Here is a 21640-nt window from a genome sequence, read left to right as displayed (position 1 = left end):
ACAAGAAGTATCAGGTGTTAGCGAGGATGTGGAGAAAGGGGGACCCTCCTATGCTGTTGGTTGGAATGCAAACTGGTGTAGCCACTCTGGAAACAGTATGGAGTTTCCTCAAAACTTTAAAAATAGAAATACTCTATGACCCAGCAATTAAACTACTAGGTATTTGCCCAAAGAATATAAAACTACTGAGGTGCCTGAGTGTCTCAGTATGTTGAGTATCCAGCTTGGCTTAGGTCATGATCTCGTGGTTCGTGAGTTTGAGTCCCACATCGGGCTGCTGCTGTCAGTGTGGAGCCCACGTTGGATCCTCTGTCCTTTTCTCTCTCCACTCCTCTCCTGCTCATGCTCTTTCTCAAAAGTAAATAAATATTTTTATTTTATTTATTAATTTTTTTAATGTTTATTTATTTTTGAAAGAGAGAGAAGAGAGAGAAGAGAGAGAGAGGGAGAGAGAAACAGAGAAACAGAGCATGAGCAGGGGAGGGGCAGAGAGAGAGAGGGAGACACAGAATCTGAAGCAGGCTCCAGGCTCTGAGCTGTCAGCACAGAGCCTGACGTGGGGCTTGAACCCACGAACTATGATATCATGACCTGAGCCGAAGTCGGAAGCTCAACGGACTGAGCCACCTAGGTGCAATAGATATTTTTTTAAAAAAGATAATAAAAATACTAATTCAAAGGGGTACATACTCCCCAGATGTTTACAGCAGCATTATCTACAATAGCCAAATTGTGGAAAGAGCCCAAATGTCCATCACATGATGAATGGATAAAGAAGATGTGATAAACATATACAACGGATATTACCCATAAGAAAGAATGAAATCTTGCCATTTGCAATGATATGGATGGAGCTAGAGAGTATAATTTTAAGAGAAATAAGTCAGCCAGAGGAAGACACATACCATATGATTTTACTCATATATGGAATTTAAGAGATAAATGAGCAAAGAGACAAAAAAAAGAGGCAAACCAAGAAACAGATCTTAACTATAGAGAACAAACTGATGGTTACCAGAAGGGAGGTGGAAGGGGGCACGGGCAGAGGGTGATGTATGGAAGTGTTGAATCACTATTTGTACACCTGAAACTAGTATTACACTATATGTTAACTCCCTGGAACTTAAATAACAACTTAAAAAATATATAAAGTACACAATTCAGTGCCATTTAGTACATTCACAATGCTGTGTACCCACCACCACTATCTAGAGCCAAAACACTTTCATCAGCTCAAAAGAAAACCCCGTACACATTAAGAAGTAACTCTCCATTCTTCCCTCCTTTACATTCTCAGGCACCTACCAATCTGCTTTCTGTCTCTAGAGTTGCTGATTCTGCTGCAATATCAGAATAAAATAGGGAGTGAATTTTTCTAGTTTATTGAAATTTATTGCTGAATTACCTATGTCATCATTTCAGTTCTACGTTCCAGTGTATGCCTTGTCAGAAGGTGCATTTGGTCTCTAAACCCGTAACCTGAGAAAAGTATTAGTTAGGGACCAAATCTGGAAACTCCCATCTTAGGCCAAAGGGTATAGAATCCCTTACTGAGGTAAGCAGCAGCATATGTTAGCAATTTTAGACACATCACAGCGGAGTCTCCAAACCAGGGCTCTGGTGATAACTTCCTATGGATGAAAAGAAGCAAGTCACAACAATACATATATCCTAATTCTATTTATATAAAGTTCAGAAACAGGCAAAAGTAAATTATATAAAGAAAACCAAAGGAAATGATTAAAAAATTCAGAGGAGTAGTCAGTTTTGGGGAGTGAAGGAGAGGTAGTAAAATGAATAATTTCTTTAAAAAAATTGTAGTTTTTGAGAGAGAGAGAGCACACACACACACACACACACACACATACACACACAAGTGCTGGGGAGGGATGGAGGAAGAGAGAGGGAATCTTAAGCAGTCTCCACTTCCAGCATGGAGCCTGATGGGGGCTCCATCTAACAACCATGAGATCTCGACCTGAGCCTAAATCAAGAGTTGGACGCTCAATCGACTGAGCCACCCAGGAGCCCCTAGAATGAGTAATTTCTTAAGCTGAGTAGTGGGTATGTGTGTATTCATTTCATAATCATTCTTTAACTGGTACATATGTTTTATACATTTTTTAGTAAGTGTGATATTTTTTATAAAGTGATAAAAGTAATAGAATAGATTGCAAAGGTGTTAAGTCAAAGCAAAGAACATGATGAAATCAGGGTAAAATTGACAAACTTCTCATGAACTGTCACACTGCAAGGCTCCCTCTCTGGCATATTTGCTGCCTTTTTTGTCACCTGTCTTAGAGGAAGAAACTTCAGGCATGCTTAGGAAATGGTGTTCCTGGGAAATTAATATTGAAAATTTTCCCATAAATTCAACCTTTTAACACTAAGCACTCAGGTGTATAATAGGATCATTACTAGTTATTTATGCCTCTTGGGAAGGCCAAAACGCAGGCAGAATCTCCCGAATTTCTGCAGGCCGGAAATACAAAAACCCTTGAGGGAATGGTAAGAAGAGCTTCTCTGAGGCCTAGAGAGGATCCTGTCACTGATCAGGCAGTATAGTAAGCAATGGTGTAGCACTCTGGGCATCAAAGTTCAAGGTCATTGCCCCTCCAAAGGAGCAACTGCTGAGCCTTTAGATTTGAAGGGATGTCTTCACGCAGTTATGATTTCATGTCTTTTATTTATTCTAAAGGGAATTTGACTGAGTCTCTTGGTATCTTTCTGTGACAATTACTATCATTCTGTGACGTTTGCGCACTGACTATAACCAGCCTTCTTCTCAGGTGCAGTGCCGTAAACTTCTCTTCACCATAGAAAGCTTGACCTTGGAGGGTTCATTGATGCTTCACCTTAGGTCAGAGAATCCAAAGAAGGCCTTGAATATTCTATTGTTTGTGGAGCGAGATAATGTATTTGGAGTTTTCTGGAGTATCAGATGAGAAGAGGCCCTTACTGTGAGTTATCAATGGCTAGATGAGGATGAAAAGCCTGTATAACTGACAACTGGGACAAAGTGAGTTTATGAAAGTAGCTTGAGAAAAATGTAAGCTAATATTAAGTGAATTCAATAGTCTGTACTTACTTTCCCCCTTTTTTCTCAACTACAATGAATTAGAGAATAGTAAAATATAGATTAAACAAATCAGAAGCAGGGGTGCCGGGGTAGCTCAGTCGGTTCAGAGTCAGACTCTTGACTTTAGCTCAGGTCATGATTTCGCGGTTTGTGAGCTTGAGCCCCGTGTTGGGCTCTGTGCTGACAGCTCAGAGCCTGGAGTCTGCTTCAGATTCTGTGTCTCCCTCTCCCTGTGTCTCCTTCCCCCACTCGCACTCTGTCTCTCTCTCTCTCTCTCAAAAATAAGTAAACACTAAAAAAATTTTAAACAAATCAGAAGCAATGTGAGAATGGGTTTGTTTATTTATTTAGAGACCGCACACACACGTGTATGTGCAAGTTAGGGAGGGGCAGAGAGAGAGAGCGGGAGAGAGATATTCTTAGGCAGGCTCCACGTCCAACAAGAGAGCCTGACGTGGGGCTCAATCTCACAATTGTGACATCATGACCTGAGCTGAAATCAAGAGTTGGCCGCTTAACTGACTGAGCCACACAGGCGCCCCCGGGTTTATATTTTATAGATAAAAATTAATTCGTTGGAGGTGATGCAGTACCTTAAATCCGGCAAACCACTGGTCCCTAAACAGTAACCAGTTGTTTCACAGCTGAAAGATGAGAGGCAAGGACAGTTTCAGAATTCACTTGTGATGAGATCAAAACCAGATTATTTGTCTAAAGCTCATAGCCTGTACTCTACAAGGAAAAGAACACAGATAAGGTCAGCTTATTATAGAAAATACAAGTCTGAGTGAAGGCCATGGGAGAAGTGAGGTTCCTAGAGACATAGAGCCTCCTTGCAGCCTCTCTCACTGGAGATCTGGCCATCACTCCACACATACATAAAAGTTCTTGGAAATTTTAAGAGTCTGAGCTCTGCCTCAATATGATTATTGTTTCTCTGCAGAACTTTCAGCTTTTCAAGTGTGTCTCCTGTGGTCACCCAGTTGGAAGTCTTTATCTTTCTCACCGTTTACCCTTATCTATGACTTTTCTCTTTTACAGATCCAGGGCCCTACATTCTTCTCAGATGTGTATGCCCAAAACTCAATAAAAAATAATGACAGATCAATGAAACTCATGACTTTTCCAAATGAAAGCCTAAGGTGAAATGTTTTAGAATGAGAAAAGTGAACCAATATGTTCATCATAAAGCTTTCTTATTATTTAATAATTGGTTTGCCTTGAAAAGGAATTGAACCATCCTTCCTATAATTACTTTGTGTCATTGTCACATGCACTTCTAATTTAGGTTGCGACATCTGACATTGTAAGTAGTTAGGAGTACAGCTTACTATTGTAAACTCACTTAATATCCTTTTGTATGCAGATATGTTCCAGTTCTCCACCATGCTCTGTTTTCATTTCAGCACCTGATATGTTGCAAATACTTTTCCAAAGTTCTTGCCAGAGCTGCCTTCACCTCCTTGTTCTTCAGGCTATAGATGAGAGGATTCAGCATGGGAGTGACTACAGTATACTGCACAGAAAAGATCAGCTCAAGGGGCGCACCTGAATTCGGCATTAGATGGCGGAGCAAACCTGAGCCATAGTAAAGGGTCACTGCGATGAGGTGGGAGGAGCAGGTGGAAAAGGCCTTACTTCTGCCTAAGGTGGAGCTGATGCTCAGGATGGTGGCGATTATACGGGTGTAGGATAAGAAGACCAAAAGGAAGGTTCCGAGTCCATGTAGAAGAGTGGAGCAGAGCAAGGCAATGAGGTTGCTGGAGATATCGGAACAGGACAGTGAGAGGAGAGAGGGCATTTCACAGCTGTAGTGGGGGATGATTTGGGCCTTGCAGAAGACCATCTTCACAGCTAGGGAGATGTTGATGAGTGCATCCAGAAAGCCCAGTCCCCATGAGCCCCACACAAGCTGCATATACAGCTGTTTACTCATGATCTGTCCATACAGCAGAGGGTGGCAGATGGCAGCATAGCGGTCATAGGCCATTGCAGAAAGCAGACAGGCTTCAGTTCCTGCAGCAACAAACACAAAGAAGACTTGAGCAAGGCAGCCCTCTACTGATATTGTTTTCTTTTGAGACAGAAGGTTCTCCAGCATCTTGGGCACAGTGACCGAAGAGAAGCAGATATCGACAAAAGAGAGGTGACTCAGGAAGAAGTAGATGGGTGTGTGCAGGTGAAAATCAATCCTGATCACCAGCAGCAGCATCAGGTTCCCCATGATGGTCAGCAGGTAAATCCCCAGGAAGAGCACAAAGAGTGCAGCCTGGACGTGGGGATTGGCAGAGAGCCCGAGGAGGATAAACTCCGTGATGGTGCTGTAGTTCCCCAAGTCCATTTACAAAGGCCTTTCCCTAGAAATAATACAAAACACCACAGGAACCAAAAGTCTATTATCCCCCAAGGAATTTTCTAATTGCATTGGTTCTCTTTGCGTATCACTATTGCCCAGTGAACAGTTTTGTTTTCTATTATAACCTGGGTTTTGTGCAGCCACTTAGAACAAAAAGATGATTAAGGTATGGTCCTTGTTCTTAGTATTCTCCATGGAAGAACATGGACATGAAAACAATGAATGCTACAATTAATGAAACGGGAGCTCAAACTGATTTAGTGAGGGTCAATAATGATAGTTCTCTGAGTGAATTTGACAAAACTTTTAAGAAAGTGTATGATTAGTGTGTTTCTCACATATATTTAGTTTGCTTAAAAAATACAGTCAAAGGCTCAAGACTGAAAAATCAGCTGAGTTCGTGGGTAGTTAAAACATGGGTAGTGCTGAAAAGTTGATGCCTAGGGAATAAGTGAGCATCACAGAGCAGTGGCTAAACATGTGGGCTCCTGCATTAAACTAAGATCGAATCCCAGGTCCACCACTAATTAGCTATGATTTTATGTACAAGATACATAACGCTCTTACTTCAATATCCCTGCATATTAAGAGAAGATAATAACAGTACCACAGAGGGTTTTTAGGATATGAAATTATATGAAAATAATAATTTAATTCCATTAAATATGAAATTATATACAAAGCTCTTCAAAAGCATCTATTCTGTGCTGCTGCTGCTGCTGCTGCTGCTGCTGCTGCTTCTCCTCCTCCTCCTCCTTCTTCTTCCCATTATTTGGGATTTTAAGTCTAGGCAAAAGTCACCTATATTCTTACATCAGTAAAGCACTATCAAAGACCAAAGTTGTTGCTGCTGATGCTACAGTCATCGTTACTACTTTACATGCCTTTATCAAGAGAAGTGCAAGACATCACATTGAAACCATTACCAGCAGCTTCCCTCCTCTGCTCATCACCTCCACCGGAAGGCAAGTTAGAAGTTTAGAATTATTTTGGTGTTGAGCCTGTCTCCACTTGGCAATTTCTGCGGTGCCTTCACTCAGAAAGGAGGGCATGTAATTGCCAATAGGCATGGCTGCAGGACTGCAGAGATGATGACAAGGGGGAGATAAAGTGTTTGGGATTCTGTGTAGACCTCAGGGCCCACCTTACGAGCATTACTAGGATGGGTGTGTATCCCAAAACAGGCTGGATCTCGAGAAAATTAAGAGAGGAAAGCTTGAAAGGGTTTCATGCCAGGGAATACTTGAATGGGTATCCTGGCCAGAGCAGCAGCTGGGAGAGAGGACTCTGCCCAGTGCTATGCATTCTGGACCTCTCTCCCAGGAAGTACAGGAAAAAAAATGGGGGATGCGTTCTGTAGGACTAGCTTCTGTTGGAAACACCCACTGTTGCCACTCTCTGCCTGCAGAAGGAAGGCTCCACCCACTAACTTTTCTCGGTTCATACTCAGGGGCCTGTTTAAAACAGGAGTAGAACATCAAATCCTTTATATTCGTCTGTTGTGACTTTCATCCTGAGACATTGTCCTCACTCTTCATACTCTGAATTTCTCCTTCGTGGCCAGATGTGCTCATGTCCCTTGCTGTGTTTCTCAAAGGCTTTATGTCTGAATTACAACAATTCTCTATTTGCATAAATATCAGTATTTACCAATGACTTCTGGCTTTGACCTTCTACCCTGAAGTCTGAACTTGGGTTACCCATAGGATTTAGTAGGGGGTGGCCCAGCCAGTTCCTTGTCCTGACCATTCCCAGTAAGTCCAGAGCTCAGCCAAGGGAAAGTTGTGATTCCTTACTTGTTAACTCCTTAGCCAAAACCGAGCCTCAAAATCCTTCCCATACCCCAAACACACATTACCTGTATATCCTGTTCGATAAGGTAATTTGCTCTCCAACTTGGCTGCAGGACTTTTATTTAGATTCATTTAGTGAGAAGGAAGATGGCCTGGAGAAAGTGGCTTCTGTCTGGTGTCATGATAAAATTTATAAAATCCTATTGATGATCAAATGCTTTACTGAATTCTAACAATAAATTTATATAGCCAAGGAAGTTCCTTATTTCAAAGAATCTCACATACTCTTATTTTTTCTTGTTTCTAACATCATGTCTCAGTTACACAAAGCATTGTTTGGGTTTAATGAGTTCACAGAGCAGCCATGTTTAGACAACTGGTTGGTTTTGATTCCTCACCAGGGCGACAGCATTTATAATTCTATGGTCATAACCTGAAGTCACATTTAGTAGTAAAAGGCTTTTGTCAACACTGATTTTATAGGGATGAGTGGGGATCTCTTAGGTGTGGCCTTTGGAACATCTAGGTGATGCAATGACCTTTAATCATTAATTCTAAATTCTTCTGAGTCTAGTGGGAGTCGAAAGTAGAAAGAGTGGCCAGAGGGTATTTGCCTGACTCCCCAAGCAGGAAAAGAGTAGTTTTCAAATGACACTCTCAGGTCTTCTTCACTTTGGGACTTCTTAGGCAAAATCAAGCCCAGTCAAATTTGGTGTGTAAAAGTGATTTGTTGATCAAAAAGGTAAAAAGACTAAAAAAGTTCACATGCACAGTTGTGTGCCTAAACTCCATCCAAATCCATTTGCTTTAGAATGCATTTAGAATCCTATACAGGGCCCTGCTACAGTTTGAATACTCCCATTTGGGAGTATTTAGGGAAGCATTTGTGTAAAAGTTAATTATAGTCTTTAGTATGAATAATCTGTTACACAAATCAAAATTTCATTTATTTATTTACAATAAACTATTAGGTTTTCAGTCAAACTAGACTGTTCTAGCATAATATTCCCCCCTCCCCCCACTGTTACTTATCAAATAAATGAGCAAAGGAAACACAATTCAAGGATATATGGAATAATCAAGAACACCTTTTTTAAAAGAATGTTTCCTTTTTTTGTTAATCTATTTGTTTTTAAGTATTTTGTTTTTAATTATTGTTATGATCAGAACATTCATTCACACATGTATCTAAGAAATTATACATATAAGAATATGCATATTTAAGGCTTCTATGGAAAGATTATAGCAAGAAACAACAGGGATTTTGAGGGTTTATTTGAGTCTGTCCTCTGTCCCAGTATATGAACTTACTTTCTTCAGCATCTTTAGTTCCTCTCCAAGGGCCACTCAGTTGAACTTCATTATTCTCCTGCCACATAGTTGAAGTTTACTTCTGGTTTTACTCAACCATCCAGAACCTTCACTTAAGAGTAAAGTATGCCTTTCATTGACTTTTCTTAAACCCAATTACTAATTATGATTAAAGACACACATATTTTACTAATAAGAAGATCAAAGTAAATATTTGAGGAGTACTGAGAAGAATGAATCAACACTTTCATGACCTCATTTTCTGAATTGAGATAGTTATTTAATCCATTGTTTCCTTCTATTTAGACTAAAGTTAATACCTTTCTAATATTTTTGTTTTCATTTCTTATGCACTGCTTACTTATCTCATGCGTCTGACATAGTATAGACCTAGAAAGTTTTTATTAAAGTCAACTCACACAATGTATGGCTGGTATATTATTCTGATTTTTTTATTATCTACTAGCTTTTCTTTTTCACCTGGAACATGGCAAATACGTTCCCAGTGTCCTTCTCACAGCTGCCTTCACCTCCTTGTTCTTCAGGCTATAGATGAGAGGATTCAGCATGGGGGTGATCATACCATACTGCATAGAGAAGATCAACTCAAGGGGGGATCCTGAGGTTGGCACGAGATAGCGGAGAAAACCTGATCCATAAAAGAAGATCACTGCTATGAGGTGGGAGGAGCAGGTGGAGAAGGCCTTGCTTCTGCCTGAGGTGGAGCTGATGTGCAGGATGGTGGAGACAATGCAGCCATAGGATGAGATGATTGGGAAGAAGGTCCCAAGTCCATGAAGCAGGGTGGAGCAGAGCAGCACTAGGAGGTTGGTAGAAACATCAGAGCAGGACAGAGGAAAGAGAGAGGGCACCTCACAGCTGTAGTGGTTGATGGTATGGCTCTCACAGAAGTCCAAGTTGGCAGCAAGGAGGATGTTAATAAGTGCATTCAAAAAACTCAAGCCCCATGAGCCCAATACAAGTTGCACACACAGCTGTTTTCTCATCATCTGTCCATAGAGCAGAGGGTGGCAGATGGCAGCATAGCGGTCATAGGCCATCACTGAGAGCAGAAAAGCTTCAGTCCCTGCGGTGATAAACACAAAGAAGCCTTGAGCCAGGCAGCCCCTTACTGAGATAGTTTTTATCTCTGATAGGAGGTCTTTCAACATCCTGGGCACAGTAGCTGAAGATAAACAAAAGTCCAGGAAAGAGAGATGACTGAGGAAAAAGTACATGGGTGTGTGGAGGTGAGAGTCAGCCCTGATCACCAGCAGCAGCAGCAGGTTCCCCATGATGGTCAGAAGGTAAATATTCAGGAACAGCACAAAAAACAGAGCCTGGATGTGGGGGTTGACAGACAGCCCGAGGAGGAAGAATTCAGTGATGGTGCTGCGGTTCCCCAAGGCCATTTACAAAGGCCGTTCCCTAAAAATTATATGAAAAATCATGGCAGTGAAGTTTCTTCTATCCTTCAATCAGATTTTGCATTGCATTGATTCTCTCTTATTATCACTATTAATTGGCAAATAAATGTTCAGCTTCTACACTAGGCCACTAGTTTTATGTCGGTCACTTTCAATGTAATGGGGAGCAAGGCATAGTTTCTCTCATTTTAAAGATCGTGCTTCAGGGAGATACATTTGCAAAGGCAGGCAATTAGAAACCATGGTGATGGTGCGATGGCAGCTGTAGAAATGAGTTTTGGAAGATTCAGTAATGAGTTAATATTGAGGTATTTGAGCGAAGATTTTAAGGAAATGTAAGCTTCCTCTAAAGAGACATGTAAATTGAGAGAAAAGTGTGCCCAAAGGTAAAGAATTAGGAAAGTGAATAGTTCTTAAGAGCTGTCCCCTGGAGTGTGAATGAGCAGCATCTTTAGTCACTCACAGGTAAGCATCAGCCTGGGTTCATCCCAGCTCCACCGCTAACTGTGAGGCCTTGCTAACTATGAGGCCTTGTACATGTGACTTCACTGTTCTGTACCTCAGTTTTCTTGTCTGTAAAATGAGGCAATAACAGTTCCAACCTTATAAGGCTTTTGCAATGATAAATGTATATGAAGTATTTAGAAAAATGTCTACACAAAAAGCCCAGGTATTATTCTATCACTATTATTGCCATGGTTTACAACTGTAGGCAGAAGTCAGATAGTAAATCACTCTTAAAGGTGATACTTATCAGGAATTAAGTTTTTGCTGCAACATTCACCGTACTTGTTGTTTCCTAAAGGAGGCATAGAAAATAGTGTAGAGTGTGGAGGTTCCTCAGAAAATTAAAAATAGACCTACCCTATGACCCAGCAATAGCACTGCTAGGAATTTATCCAAGGGATACAGGAGTACTGATGCATAGGGGCACTTGTACCCCAATGTTTATAGCAGCACTCTCAACAATAGCCAAATTATGGAAAGAGCCTAAATGTCCATCAACTGATGAATGGATAAAGAAATTGTGGTTTATATACACAATGGAATACTACGTGGCAATGAGAAAAAATGAAATATGGCCTTTTGTAGCAACGTGGATGGAACTGGAGAGTGTGATGCTAAGTGAAATAAGCCATACAGAGAAAGACAGATACCATATGGTTTCACTCTTATGTGGATCCTGAGAAACGTAACAGAAACCCATGGGGGAGGGGAAGGAAAAGAAAAAAAAAAAAAGAGGTTAGAGTGGGAGAGAGCCAATGCATAAGAGACTGTTAAAAACTGAGAACAAACTGAGGGTTGATGGGGGGTGGGAGGGAGGGCAGGGTGGGTGATGGGTATTGAGGAGGGCACCTTTTGGGATGAGCACTGGGTGTTGTATGGAAACCAATTTGACAGTAAATTTCATATATTAAAAAATAAATTAAAAAAAATAAATATAAAAAAAAAGAAAATAGTGTAGAGATCACTAAGGTGGCTTAACAATGACATTTTGAAATCACTTTGGAATGATTCCCTTCCAACATTAAACCATTTTACAATCGTGAGGGCAATTTCACTCAGAAAGGGAGGGTATGTGACTGTTTTCAAAAGGAGTAAGTAGCTCAAGAAGAAACAGGCAACACCAGGCCAACCTCTGCTTTAAGAAGCAAGATGCAAAGTTTCAGCAGAACTCAGCACCCTAAGAGGAAGAGAAACTCAGGCCAGAAGAAAGACCACATGTGGTAACACCTGACTGAGAGTCCTTAACAGTTGTTGGTGGAACAATAAAAAACAAACAAACAAAATAATGAAAGACTTCAACCTTAATACTAGACTCCTAATGTAAGCCATTTTGGTTTGTTAAAATTACATTTGCTTTTGTTAAGTAGATACAGAGACAGATGCTGTTAGGTAGGTATATAGAGAGATAGATGCATAGGTAGATAGTAAAGAATTCCATAAGAATTCTAAAGCATATGTATGTTAAGACATTTTCATACAGCTCCAAATTTCTTTAATTTAACTTCTTTAGTCTGAAGTTAGTAAAACTTTCTGACTCTTGCAGTTAGGAGACCTGTGTTTGGAAAAGGTAAATAAAAATGTTTGTGTTCATTAAAAAAAAAAAAAGGAATAGCAACCAGCATTCTTCACAGAGCTAGAAAAAACAATTCTAAAATTTTTATGGAACAAGAAAAACCCCAAATAGCTAAAGTGATGCTGAAAAAGAAAATCAAAGCTGGAGGCATCACAATTCTGATCTGCAAGCTGTATTACGAAGCTGTAATCATCAAGACAGTATGGTACTGGCGCAAAAACAGACATATAGATCAATGGAATAGAATGGAGAACCAAGAAATGGGCCCACAAACCTATAGCCATCTAATCTTTGACAAAGCAGGAAAGAATATCCAATGGAATAAACACAGTCTCTTTAACAAGTGGTGCTGGGAGAACTGGACAGCAACATGCAGAAGATTGAAACTAGACCACTTTCTTATACTATACATAAAAATAAACTCAAAATGGATGAAAAACCTAAATGTAAGACAGGGGACCATCAAAATTCTATAGAAGAAAACAGGCAACAACCTCTTTGATCTTGGACACAGCAACTTCTTACTTGACATGTCTCCAGAGGCAAGGAAAACAAAAGCAAAAATGAACTATTAGGATCTCATCAAGATAAAAATCCTCTGGGGGCGCCTGGGTGGCGCAGTCGGTTAAGCGTCCGACTTCAGCCAGGTCACGATCTCGCGGTCCGTGAGTTCGAGCCCCGCGTCAGGCTCTGGGCTGATGGCTCGGAGCCTGGAGCCTGTTTCCGATTCTGTGTCTCCCTCTCTCTCTGCCCCTCCCCCGTTCATGCTCTGTCTCTCTCTGTCCCAAAAATAAATAAAAAACGTTGAAAAAAAAAAATTAAAAAAAAAAAAAATCCTCTGCACAGCAAAGGAAACAATCAACAAAACTAAAAGGCAACCGAGGGAATGGGAGAAGGTATTTGCAAACGACATATCAGATAAAGGGTTAGTATCCAAAATCTATAACGAATTTAGTCAAACTCAACACCCAGAAAATAAATAATCTGGTAAAGAAATGGGCAGAAGGCATGAATAGAACACTTTTCCAAAGAAGACATCCAGATGGCTAATAGACCACATGAAAAGATGCTCAATATCACTTATCACCAGGGAAATACAAATCAAAACCACAATGAGATACCACCTTACACCTGTCAGAATGGTGAAAATTAACAACTCAGGCAACAACAGATGTTGGTGAGGATGCAGAGAAAGGGAAACCCTTATGCACTGCTGGTGGGAATGCAAACTGGTGCAGCCACTCTGGAAAACACTATGGAGGTTCCTCAAAAAATTAAAAATAGAACTACCCTATGACCCAGAAATTGCACTACTAGGTATTTATCTAAAGGATACAAAAATGCTGATTCCAAGGGGTACATGCACCCCAATGCTTATAGCAGCACTATTGACAATTATTCAAAAATTATGGAAAGAGTCCAATGTCCATCGACTGACTAATGGATAAAGAAGATGTGGTACACACACACACACACGCACACACACACACAAATGGAATATTACTCAGTGATCAAAAAGAATGATGTCTTGCCATTTGCAACATGTGGATGGAACTAGTGTGTATTATGCTAACCAAAATAAATTAATCAGAGAAAGACAAATATCATATGATTCACTAATTTGTGGAATTTAAGAAACAAAACAGATGAACATAGGGGAAGGGAAGCAAAAATAAGATAAAAACAGAGAGGGAGACAAACCATAAGAGACTCTTAAATGCAGAGAACAAACTGAGGGTTGCTGTCAGGGTGTTGGGTGGGGGAATGGACTAAATAGGTGGTGGGCATTAAGGAGGGCACTTGTTGGGATGAGCACTGGGTAGTATATGTACGTGATGAATCACTAAATTCTATTCCTGAAATCATTATTACACTATATGTTAACTAACTTGGATTTAAATTAAAATAAAAAAAATTTAAGAAAAAGGAAGAGCAGCTATAAATGAGACAGGAAGTATGAAGGACTCTGGGTGCAACTTTGGTACTTGCCCTTACATTATTTTCTGGGATAGATGCAGAGAACTCTGGAAAAAGAAGGAAACAAATTATGTGAATAGAAATCATGTTGGTGTCCAAAGGAACAGCTAGGAAAGAAGACCCTCTCCAGAACAATACACTCTGAACAATTCCCCTAGACAGGGTAAGACAGGAAGAGTGTAAGAGAAGAAGTTTGGGAATGTATCCACTTAGTCCTATGACAGCTTGTGCCAGGCAGAGTCCCTGTGTTCAGATGAAATCATCATAGCTACTGAGCCCTGCCCCAAAGGAGGTAGATCTCACCTTTCTTTGTCCAGTCTGGAAAGGCTGCTTATAAACATTCAGTACTGTATATACTACAGTTGGGTACCTCTCTGGTCTTGATTCTGAAACACTTTTTCAGTGTCTAAGCTTCAACTCCCTTTCTCATGCCCAGGTGATGCTCCTCTCCTTAGATTCCACTTTTTTCTAAGACTCTATATCTAGTTTATAGCATCAGGGAGTGCAGTTAAACAATGTTATGCATAGTTTCCAACTCTGACCTGATAGCCTACAGCCTGTCCTTTAGGTAACTTTCAGGATTCACTGTGGTGTCCCAGCCTGATTCCTGGTTTATGCTAATCCTGAGTTGCTTGATAGCTGATAATGCAAGGTCTAGCTCAGACTTAATTACCCAGCAAGGGTGACTCCTGAGCCCTTACTTATCAATTCCTCATCCCTGATCCCACCTACAAAACCCTTTCCAGAACCCAAATCCTGATTACCTATGAATTCTGCCCAACAAGACAATCTGATGCCCAAGAAGGCTGCAGAAGTGTGATTTAAACACAGCTTCTAAGAAGTTGAATGAACTATAGAAGGTAGCTTTTGCATCCTCAAACATGGTGAAGTTCATAAAATCCTATTGCTAACTAGATTCTGAACTAAAAATATTACTAGATTGTAAACTAAAAATATGAAATAGTCGCAGCACAGTTGCTTCTTTCAATGATCTCAAATGCCTTCATCCAAGCGTCTCTTCATTCGGATTTCCAGATGTTTCTTTATAACACGTCTCAGCCACTCATTGGGTTATCTGGTCTAACTAATCCTCAGAACACCTGTTTAGACAGTTTGAGCATTAACCCTCTGGCTGAGAAGCTCAGGGGAATGGCAACTCTGTTATTCCCACTAGTCACAATTTGAAGTCAATCTTGTAGTCAAGAACCTTAGCAACTGTACTCAAGAATTCATGGAGCTTGCTTAGATGTGGAATTAAGGAAGTACTGGTTTGATGTATGTATTATGTATGAACCTTTGTTAATCTAGAGGGAGCTGGTTGGAGACAGATTGGGCCAAGAGTATTTATTTGATTGGTCCCCGTGAAGCAATGGGAACTTACTTGATAGTCGCTGACTCACTAAATTGATTACCAAATAAGTAAAGAGAAAAAAAATCAGTGAACTCATTTTTGTAAACAATTTGACTCCCGTTGTATGATGCATCTGTGTAGATTCAGCCTACATAATAGCTCTGTTAAGGTTTGAGTGCTCACAGGTTAAGATGTGCAGAACTGTTTGCTTAAGTTATCAGAGTCCTGATATAAAACAAATGTCCATTTGTTTATTAAAATGAGTTTTAAGACCATCAGTAAAATTAGCTCTAGGACAAAAATAATCCTTAACATTTATTATGTTACAGGAGGGTGGGAGAGACACTTGTCTTTGTCTCGTGTGTCGAAAAAAGGAATCTCACCAACATCGGAGAGTGAGCAAAGTGATAGAATTTATTGAGGGGAAGTATAAAGCTCTCAAGAGGGAGAGGGGTCTCACTGGGTAACCACTGAAGATTTTTGTCCCTGACTTTTTATTGGGACCTTATCAGAAAGTGTGAGACTCCTCTCATGGCACGTCACCCAGGCAGGTCTGGAATAGGTTTATCCTTTTTTTCCCCTCAAACCTGTCTGCCACTTCAGCTTCCCACCTGAAGCTGGAGCCTGCCTTATCTATCCCTTATCTATCCCTGCCTAATGTTAACCCTTTCCCTACTCAAACAGAAAAGCCAGCAAATAAAGTTCTAAAAAGATCGGAAGACTTCTCTAGATTGGTGTTGTGTGATGAGAAGTTTCTGTGGTGATGGAAATGTTCTATATATGCACTCTCCAAAAAAGTAGTCACTAGGCACGGGTGGTTATTGAGCTCTTGAAACGTGGCCAGTGAGACTGAGGAACTGGAGTTTTAGTTTTACTTAATTTTAATTAACAAAAAATTAAATTTAAATAGTCTTGTGTGATTAGTGGCTATCACATTGGACAGCTCAGGTCTGGACAATTGTTTCTCTCCAGGAAATCAATGCCAAGTAATTTTTATTTATTTCTCTGATTATAAAAGTTATATGCATACATGTATAATGTTATTATATATTATATAATGTAAGAATGTTGTATATGACTCATACATGCATGTTTGTATATTTTCACATGTGCATGGTGTCTGTGCTTGCATATAAGGAATATATACAAAGTATATATCCTTATCTCTGTATATAGTATATAGTAGTTATCTCTGGATGGGCAGTATTATACATTATTTATTCTTTTTAGGGGGATTCTCTGTATTTCTATATTAAGTATCTGTTAAAATAAGAAATAGAGTGCCAGAACAACAGTAACACAAGTTCAAGTAAAAGAAAACCATAATTAAGAAAATATAAAGCCCTTTTTATTTGACACATTTAGAGATGAATACTCTGGTATTAAGTCATTTTTCCTCTAATTCTGTTTGTCTGCTTATCTATCTCTATCTATCATCTATCTATCATCTATCTATCTATCTATCTATCTATCTATCTATCTATCTATCTCTATCATCTATCTATCTATTTACCTATTTATCATGTATCTACTTTCCCTTCAAAATTGATTACACTCTTGCTACTCAACTCAATAATGAGCCAGCTTAGTAGCATCACGTGGGAACTTGTTAGAACTACAGGCTCTTAGGACCTGTGCTTGCCTTATTGAATTAGGATCTACATTCAACCAGATTTCCATGTCTACATAAAAATTTGGTAAATAGTGGGGCGCCTGGGTGGCTCAGTCGGTTAAGTGGCCGACTTCGGCTCAGGTCATGATCTCGCGGTCCATGAGTTCGAGCCCCGCGTCGGGCTCTGTGCTGACAGCTCAGAGCTCAGAGCCTGGAGCCTGTTTCGGATTCTGTGTCTCCCTCTCTCTCTGGCCCTCCCCCGTTCATGCTCTGTCTCTCTCTGTCTCAAAAATAAATAAAACGTTAAAAAAATTAAAAAAAAAAATTTGGTAAATAGTGAATTAAACCCAAGTATAGTTTAGTAACACTTTTATGTAACATTTTAATGTGTAGATTTTCTTTACATTAAATACTTTTCTAAATGTGGTTTTAAAATACGGATTACAGTATTCCATAGCATGGGTTTACTTAACCTTTTTTTTTTTTAACACTTATTTATTTTTGAGAGACAGAGAGAGACAGAATGCAAGCAGGGGAGGTGCAGAGAGAGAGGGAGACACAGAATCGGAAGCAGACTCCAGGCCCTGAGCTGTCAGCATAGAGCCTGATGCAGGGCTTGAACTCATTAATTGCGAAATCATGACCTGAGCCAAAGTCGGAAGTTCAACCAACTGAGCCATATAGGTGCTCCAGCATGGGTTTACTTTAATCACATAATGCATTCTCTAATATAACAGTTAAATAATTTATAGTTTTCATAGTTATCATGAAAACTGATAATTCTATGATAAGCAGTCTTGTGGCTAAAATTTGATGCAATAACCGATTAATTATTTGAACCCAGACAAGCTAGGGGAAGGGATATGAACTTTGTGAAAACTCTTGATACATATTACTACATGATATCCAGAGACATTAAACCAGTTTATACTTGGCTTAAAGCATATGATTATGCTTATTTTGTTAGAGTTTCACCAACATTAAACATTGCTAGTATTAATTTTAAACATTTATTGGCCCGAAATTATATTTTATTTTATATTCACTAGAGTGAATAAATTTTGAATACTTACTGGATTCTATTTCTCCTATTGTGAGGTGCATATTTTGTATTTTGCAAACATTTGATTGGTATGTCTGTGTTTCTGAATGGTTTTAAAATTTTCTGTGAAGATTTCAATCCAAAGCTAGAAAGGGCAAAACACAAAAAGGAACCTGAGCTGGAGGAGAGTTAAATATCAACTAAGAGTATGACAAAAAAAATAGAAATAGAAATAGAAATAAAGTTTGAATAAATAAAGTTAAATAAAAAAATTTACTGAAATAGGCCACATTTTAGAAGTTTGAAAAAGAAAACTATCTTTTCTCACATAGTGAAATTGAATTAGAAATCAATATCAGAAGGATAAATAGAAAAGTCCCCAAATACATTTTTGTAAAAGATACTCTATTTTTAAAAATATATTTATTTATTTTGAGGGAGAGAGAGAGAGACCACAAGATGGGGAGAGGCAGAGGAGAGACAGAATCCTAAATAGGCTCCATGCCATCAGCACAGAGCCTGAGGTGGGACTCAAACCCACAAACTGTGAGATCATGACCTGAGCTGAGTCAGACGTTCAACGGACTGCACGACCCAGGTGCCCCCCACCCCCCATACATTTCTAAATGCACATAGGTTAAAAGAGACATTGCAAAGGAAATTAGAAAATATTTTGAATTGAAAGAAAATGAAAGTAATATATCAAAATTTGTAAGACACAGCTACAACAGTACTAAGAGAGACAAGAAATCTTTTAATACATCTATTAGAAAAAGAGAGAGAGTGGAATTCAGTTTTCTAAGCTTGCACCTCAAGAAGCTTGGAAAAAAACCAGCAAATTATATACAGAGCAAGTGGAAAGAGGAAAATAATCAAGAGCAGTAAACAAAATAGGAAGTAGAGGTACAACAAAGAAAACAAGGAAAGCCAAATTTGATTTGTTGAAAAGATCAGTGTAAACGGTAAATTTGCAGTATTGACCCAAAATAAATAAATAATTAAAAAATTAGTGATATCTGAAATGAAAAGGAAGAATTACCACAAATCTTATAAAAAAGTTATTAGAAGGATGTTATGCACAAATATATCAAATACTCGTGAAAATATAAGTATCAAATATTTATATTAATAGCACAATTTCCTTGAGAAACACAACCTAACAATTCTAACACAAGAGAAAATACAAGGTTTGAACACTTCAATATCTGTTAAATAAATTAAACATGAAATTACAATATTTTCCATAAAGAAAACTCCAATCTACATGACTTCACTGGTGAACAAATAGTACCAGTTTTACATACAAATTCATCTATAGAATGGCGATTGTAGGAAGAATCCTCAACTTGTTTTATGAGGTCAATAATAACCCTGATACTAAAATCTGACAAGAACGTGAAAAGAAAATAGTCCAATAATTATCACGAACATAGATGGAAAAATTGCAAGCAAAACATAGCATATAGAGTCAAATAATTTATTAAAAAGATAATATATCATAATGAAGAGGGGTTCATTTTGCGAATGCAAAATTAACAGTCAGAAATCAATCATTGAGAGAGGCAAATCTAAAAAGAGAGAGGGAAACAAACTGTAAGAGACTTTTTTTTTTGCTGAGCAACTTTAAAGGTAACTTATTTACATTGTGATGTATCAAATTATATATGAAAATTAGTAATTTTATAACTGTGATAATAGCAGGGTAATCAACTTTTTTAAAAATTATTCAAAGCTTATTTTTTCCAGCAAAAGTAAAATGATTGTAAATTGAAATTAGTTTCTTAAATTTTTTTTGACTTTTTTTTAATTCTCAAGTTAGTTAACATACGGTGTAGTCTTAGCTTCAGGAGTAGAACGCAGTGATTCATCTCTTACATATGACACCCAGTGCTCATCCTGTCATCCATTTAAACCACTTCCCAACCCCCCCCCCCACCTCCATTAACCTTCTTATGGTTATGAGACTCTTTTTTTTTTTTATGTTTGTTTATATTTGAGAGAGACAGAGACAACATGCAAGTGGGTTAGGGGCAGAGAGAGAGGGAGACACAGAATCTGAAGCAGGCTCCAGGCTCCGAGCTGTCAGCACAGAGCCCGACACGGGGCTCGAACTCACGAGCTGAGCCAAAGTCCGATGCCCAACCAACTGAGCCACCCAGGTGCCCTGAAGTCAAATTCATTTAAGGATGAGTTTGTAAAAGAGGCTTGAGAAAGGTACAGACTGACATTAAATTCTTCTGGAAATTCTCATTCCCTTAGCACCCTTTTCACATAATGACAGTAAGTCAGATGATTTTAAATATAAATGAAACATGCAAAACCATGTTAAAATGCATTTGTAATTTTTAGAACTATATGAGTTCTTGTAGCAGACTTGAACAATGGCTTTAGAATCATCAAACACAGCAGCCACTAAATATTTACCAGTTGCCTGCTTGACAAAGAAAGGACTACAAAGATGGCCTCAGGACCACTAAAGAAAAGAACAAAACCAGATGATTAGTCTTGATTACTGTTTGTAGCCTGTGTTCTATGAAGGAATGCACCCTCTTGCCTTTAGAAGAAAGAGTGAGAAAATAGAAAGGAACTGGGGAACTTTTCCTGATCAGTGAAGATTCTATGAGAAATAGAAGTTTCTATATTGTAGAGTTTCTTACAGACTCTCACACTTGAAATTTGGTCACCAGAGCAAATGAAGAGTTTGCTCTAAGTGTGTGTGTGTGTGTGTGTGTGTGTGTGTGTGTGTAGAGAAAGCTAGAGCAAGTCATTATTTACATTAATAAGTGGGATCAATTCAAATTTATTTCAATTTTTCTGTTACATAATAGTTAAGAACATGGACTCTAGATTCTGAGCTGCCTAGTTTGAATTCCAACTTAAACCTTTAATATGCATCATTGGGTTATTTTTATTAACATCCTTTACTCTAAGTTTTCTTGTTCATATATGTGACTGGCCAAATTTACCTTATGTCAATAATAATGGGATAGTGAATGTAAATTATTTAAGTTCTGAGACAAATTAAGAGTTGCAAACATGTTTGATATTTGCCTCATATTAACAAAAGGATTTTTTAAGCTTTAGGAAAAAAGAATCTTCATATGGAAAGTTGAACGTATTTGATTACATAAAAATTAACATTTCTCTTTCTCTAAAAAGGAAACCCACAAAATTAAAAGACATTTTAAGGAGGTTTACAAGTTGGAATCAACCATGACAGACGATGTTTAATGTATTTATTGTATTAGTTAAATTGATAAGAACATCACCAACTGCATATATTAGTGGGCAAAATAGATGAATAATTAGACAAGAGAAAAGTAGTAAATAAATATGTAACATTGTTCATGTCAGTAGTATCAAAAGAAATATAGATAGATACAAAAATTTAATTCCTGGCCTATAAGTAAAATATTTTAAAAGCAGTATAAATAATATAGGTTACATTGGAAAGAGAGACATTCGCATACGTTGCTGGCATCACAATAGTGGTAAAATACTTGGCAAAATAATCTGTTGAAACATGTCACAAGGCTTAACAAACATCATACACATTTGATCTAATAATTTCCAAGCATCAAAATAATTATAACAAAAATATATTTATGAGAT

General features: G+C 38.5%; 2 protein-coding genes across 2 annotated transcripts; both read right to left on the bottom strand.

Moving 5' to 3' along the window:
- Positions 1-4481: 4481 nt before the first annotated feature.
- LOC122225631 (olfactory receptor 8S1-like) lies at positions 4482-5420 on the bottom strand. The gene has a single exon (XM_042948470.1). The coding sequence runs from the start codon at positions 5418-5420 to the stop codon at positions 4482-4484; it is 939 nt and encodes a 312-aa protein (XP_042804404.1).
- A 3595-nt stretch (positions 5421-9015) lies between these two features.
- LOC122225630 (olfactory receptor 8S1-like) lies at positions 9016-9951 on the bottom strand. The gene has a single exon (XM_042948469.1). It carries the CDS (start codon positions 9949-9951, stop codon positions 9016-9018), a length of 936 nt encoding a protein of 311 aa, XP_042804403.1.
- Between the last annotated feature and the right edge of the window lie 11689 nt (positions 9952-21640).

This window comes from Panthera leo, chromosome B4 (assembly GCF_018350215.1).
Source record: "Panthera leo isolate Ple1 chromosome B4, P.leo_Ple1_pat1.1, whole genome shotgun sequence".
NCBI lineage: Eukaryota > Metazoa > Chordata > Mammalia > Carnivora > Felidae > Panthera > Panthera leo.
Note: the sequence above shows the minus strand (reverse complement) of the source record. Positions and strands in the feature narration are given on the sequence as shown.

What these genes read in the sequence shown, in the direction of transcription:
- LOC122225631 (XM_042948470.1), bottom strand. Translation starts at nt 5,420, where the DNA reads ATGGACTTGGGGAACTACAGCACCATCACGGAGTTTATCCTCCTCGGG.
- LOC122225630 (XM_042948469.1), bottom strand. Translation starts at nt 9,951, where the DNA reads ATGGCCTTGGGGAACCGCAGCACCATCACTGAATTCTTCCTCCTCGGG.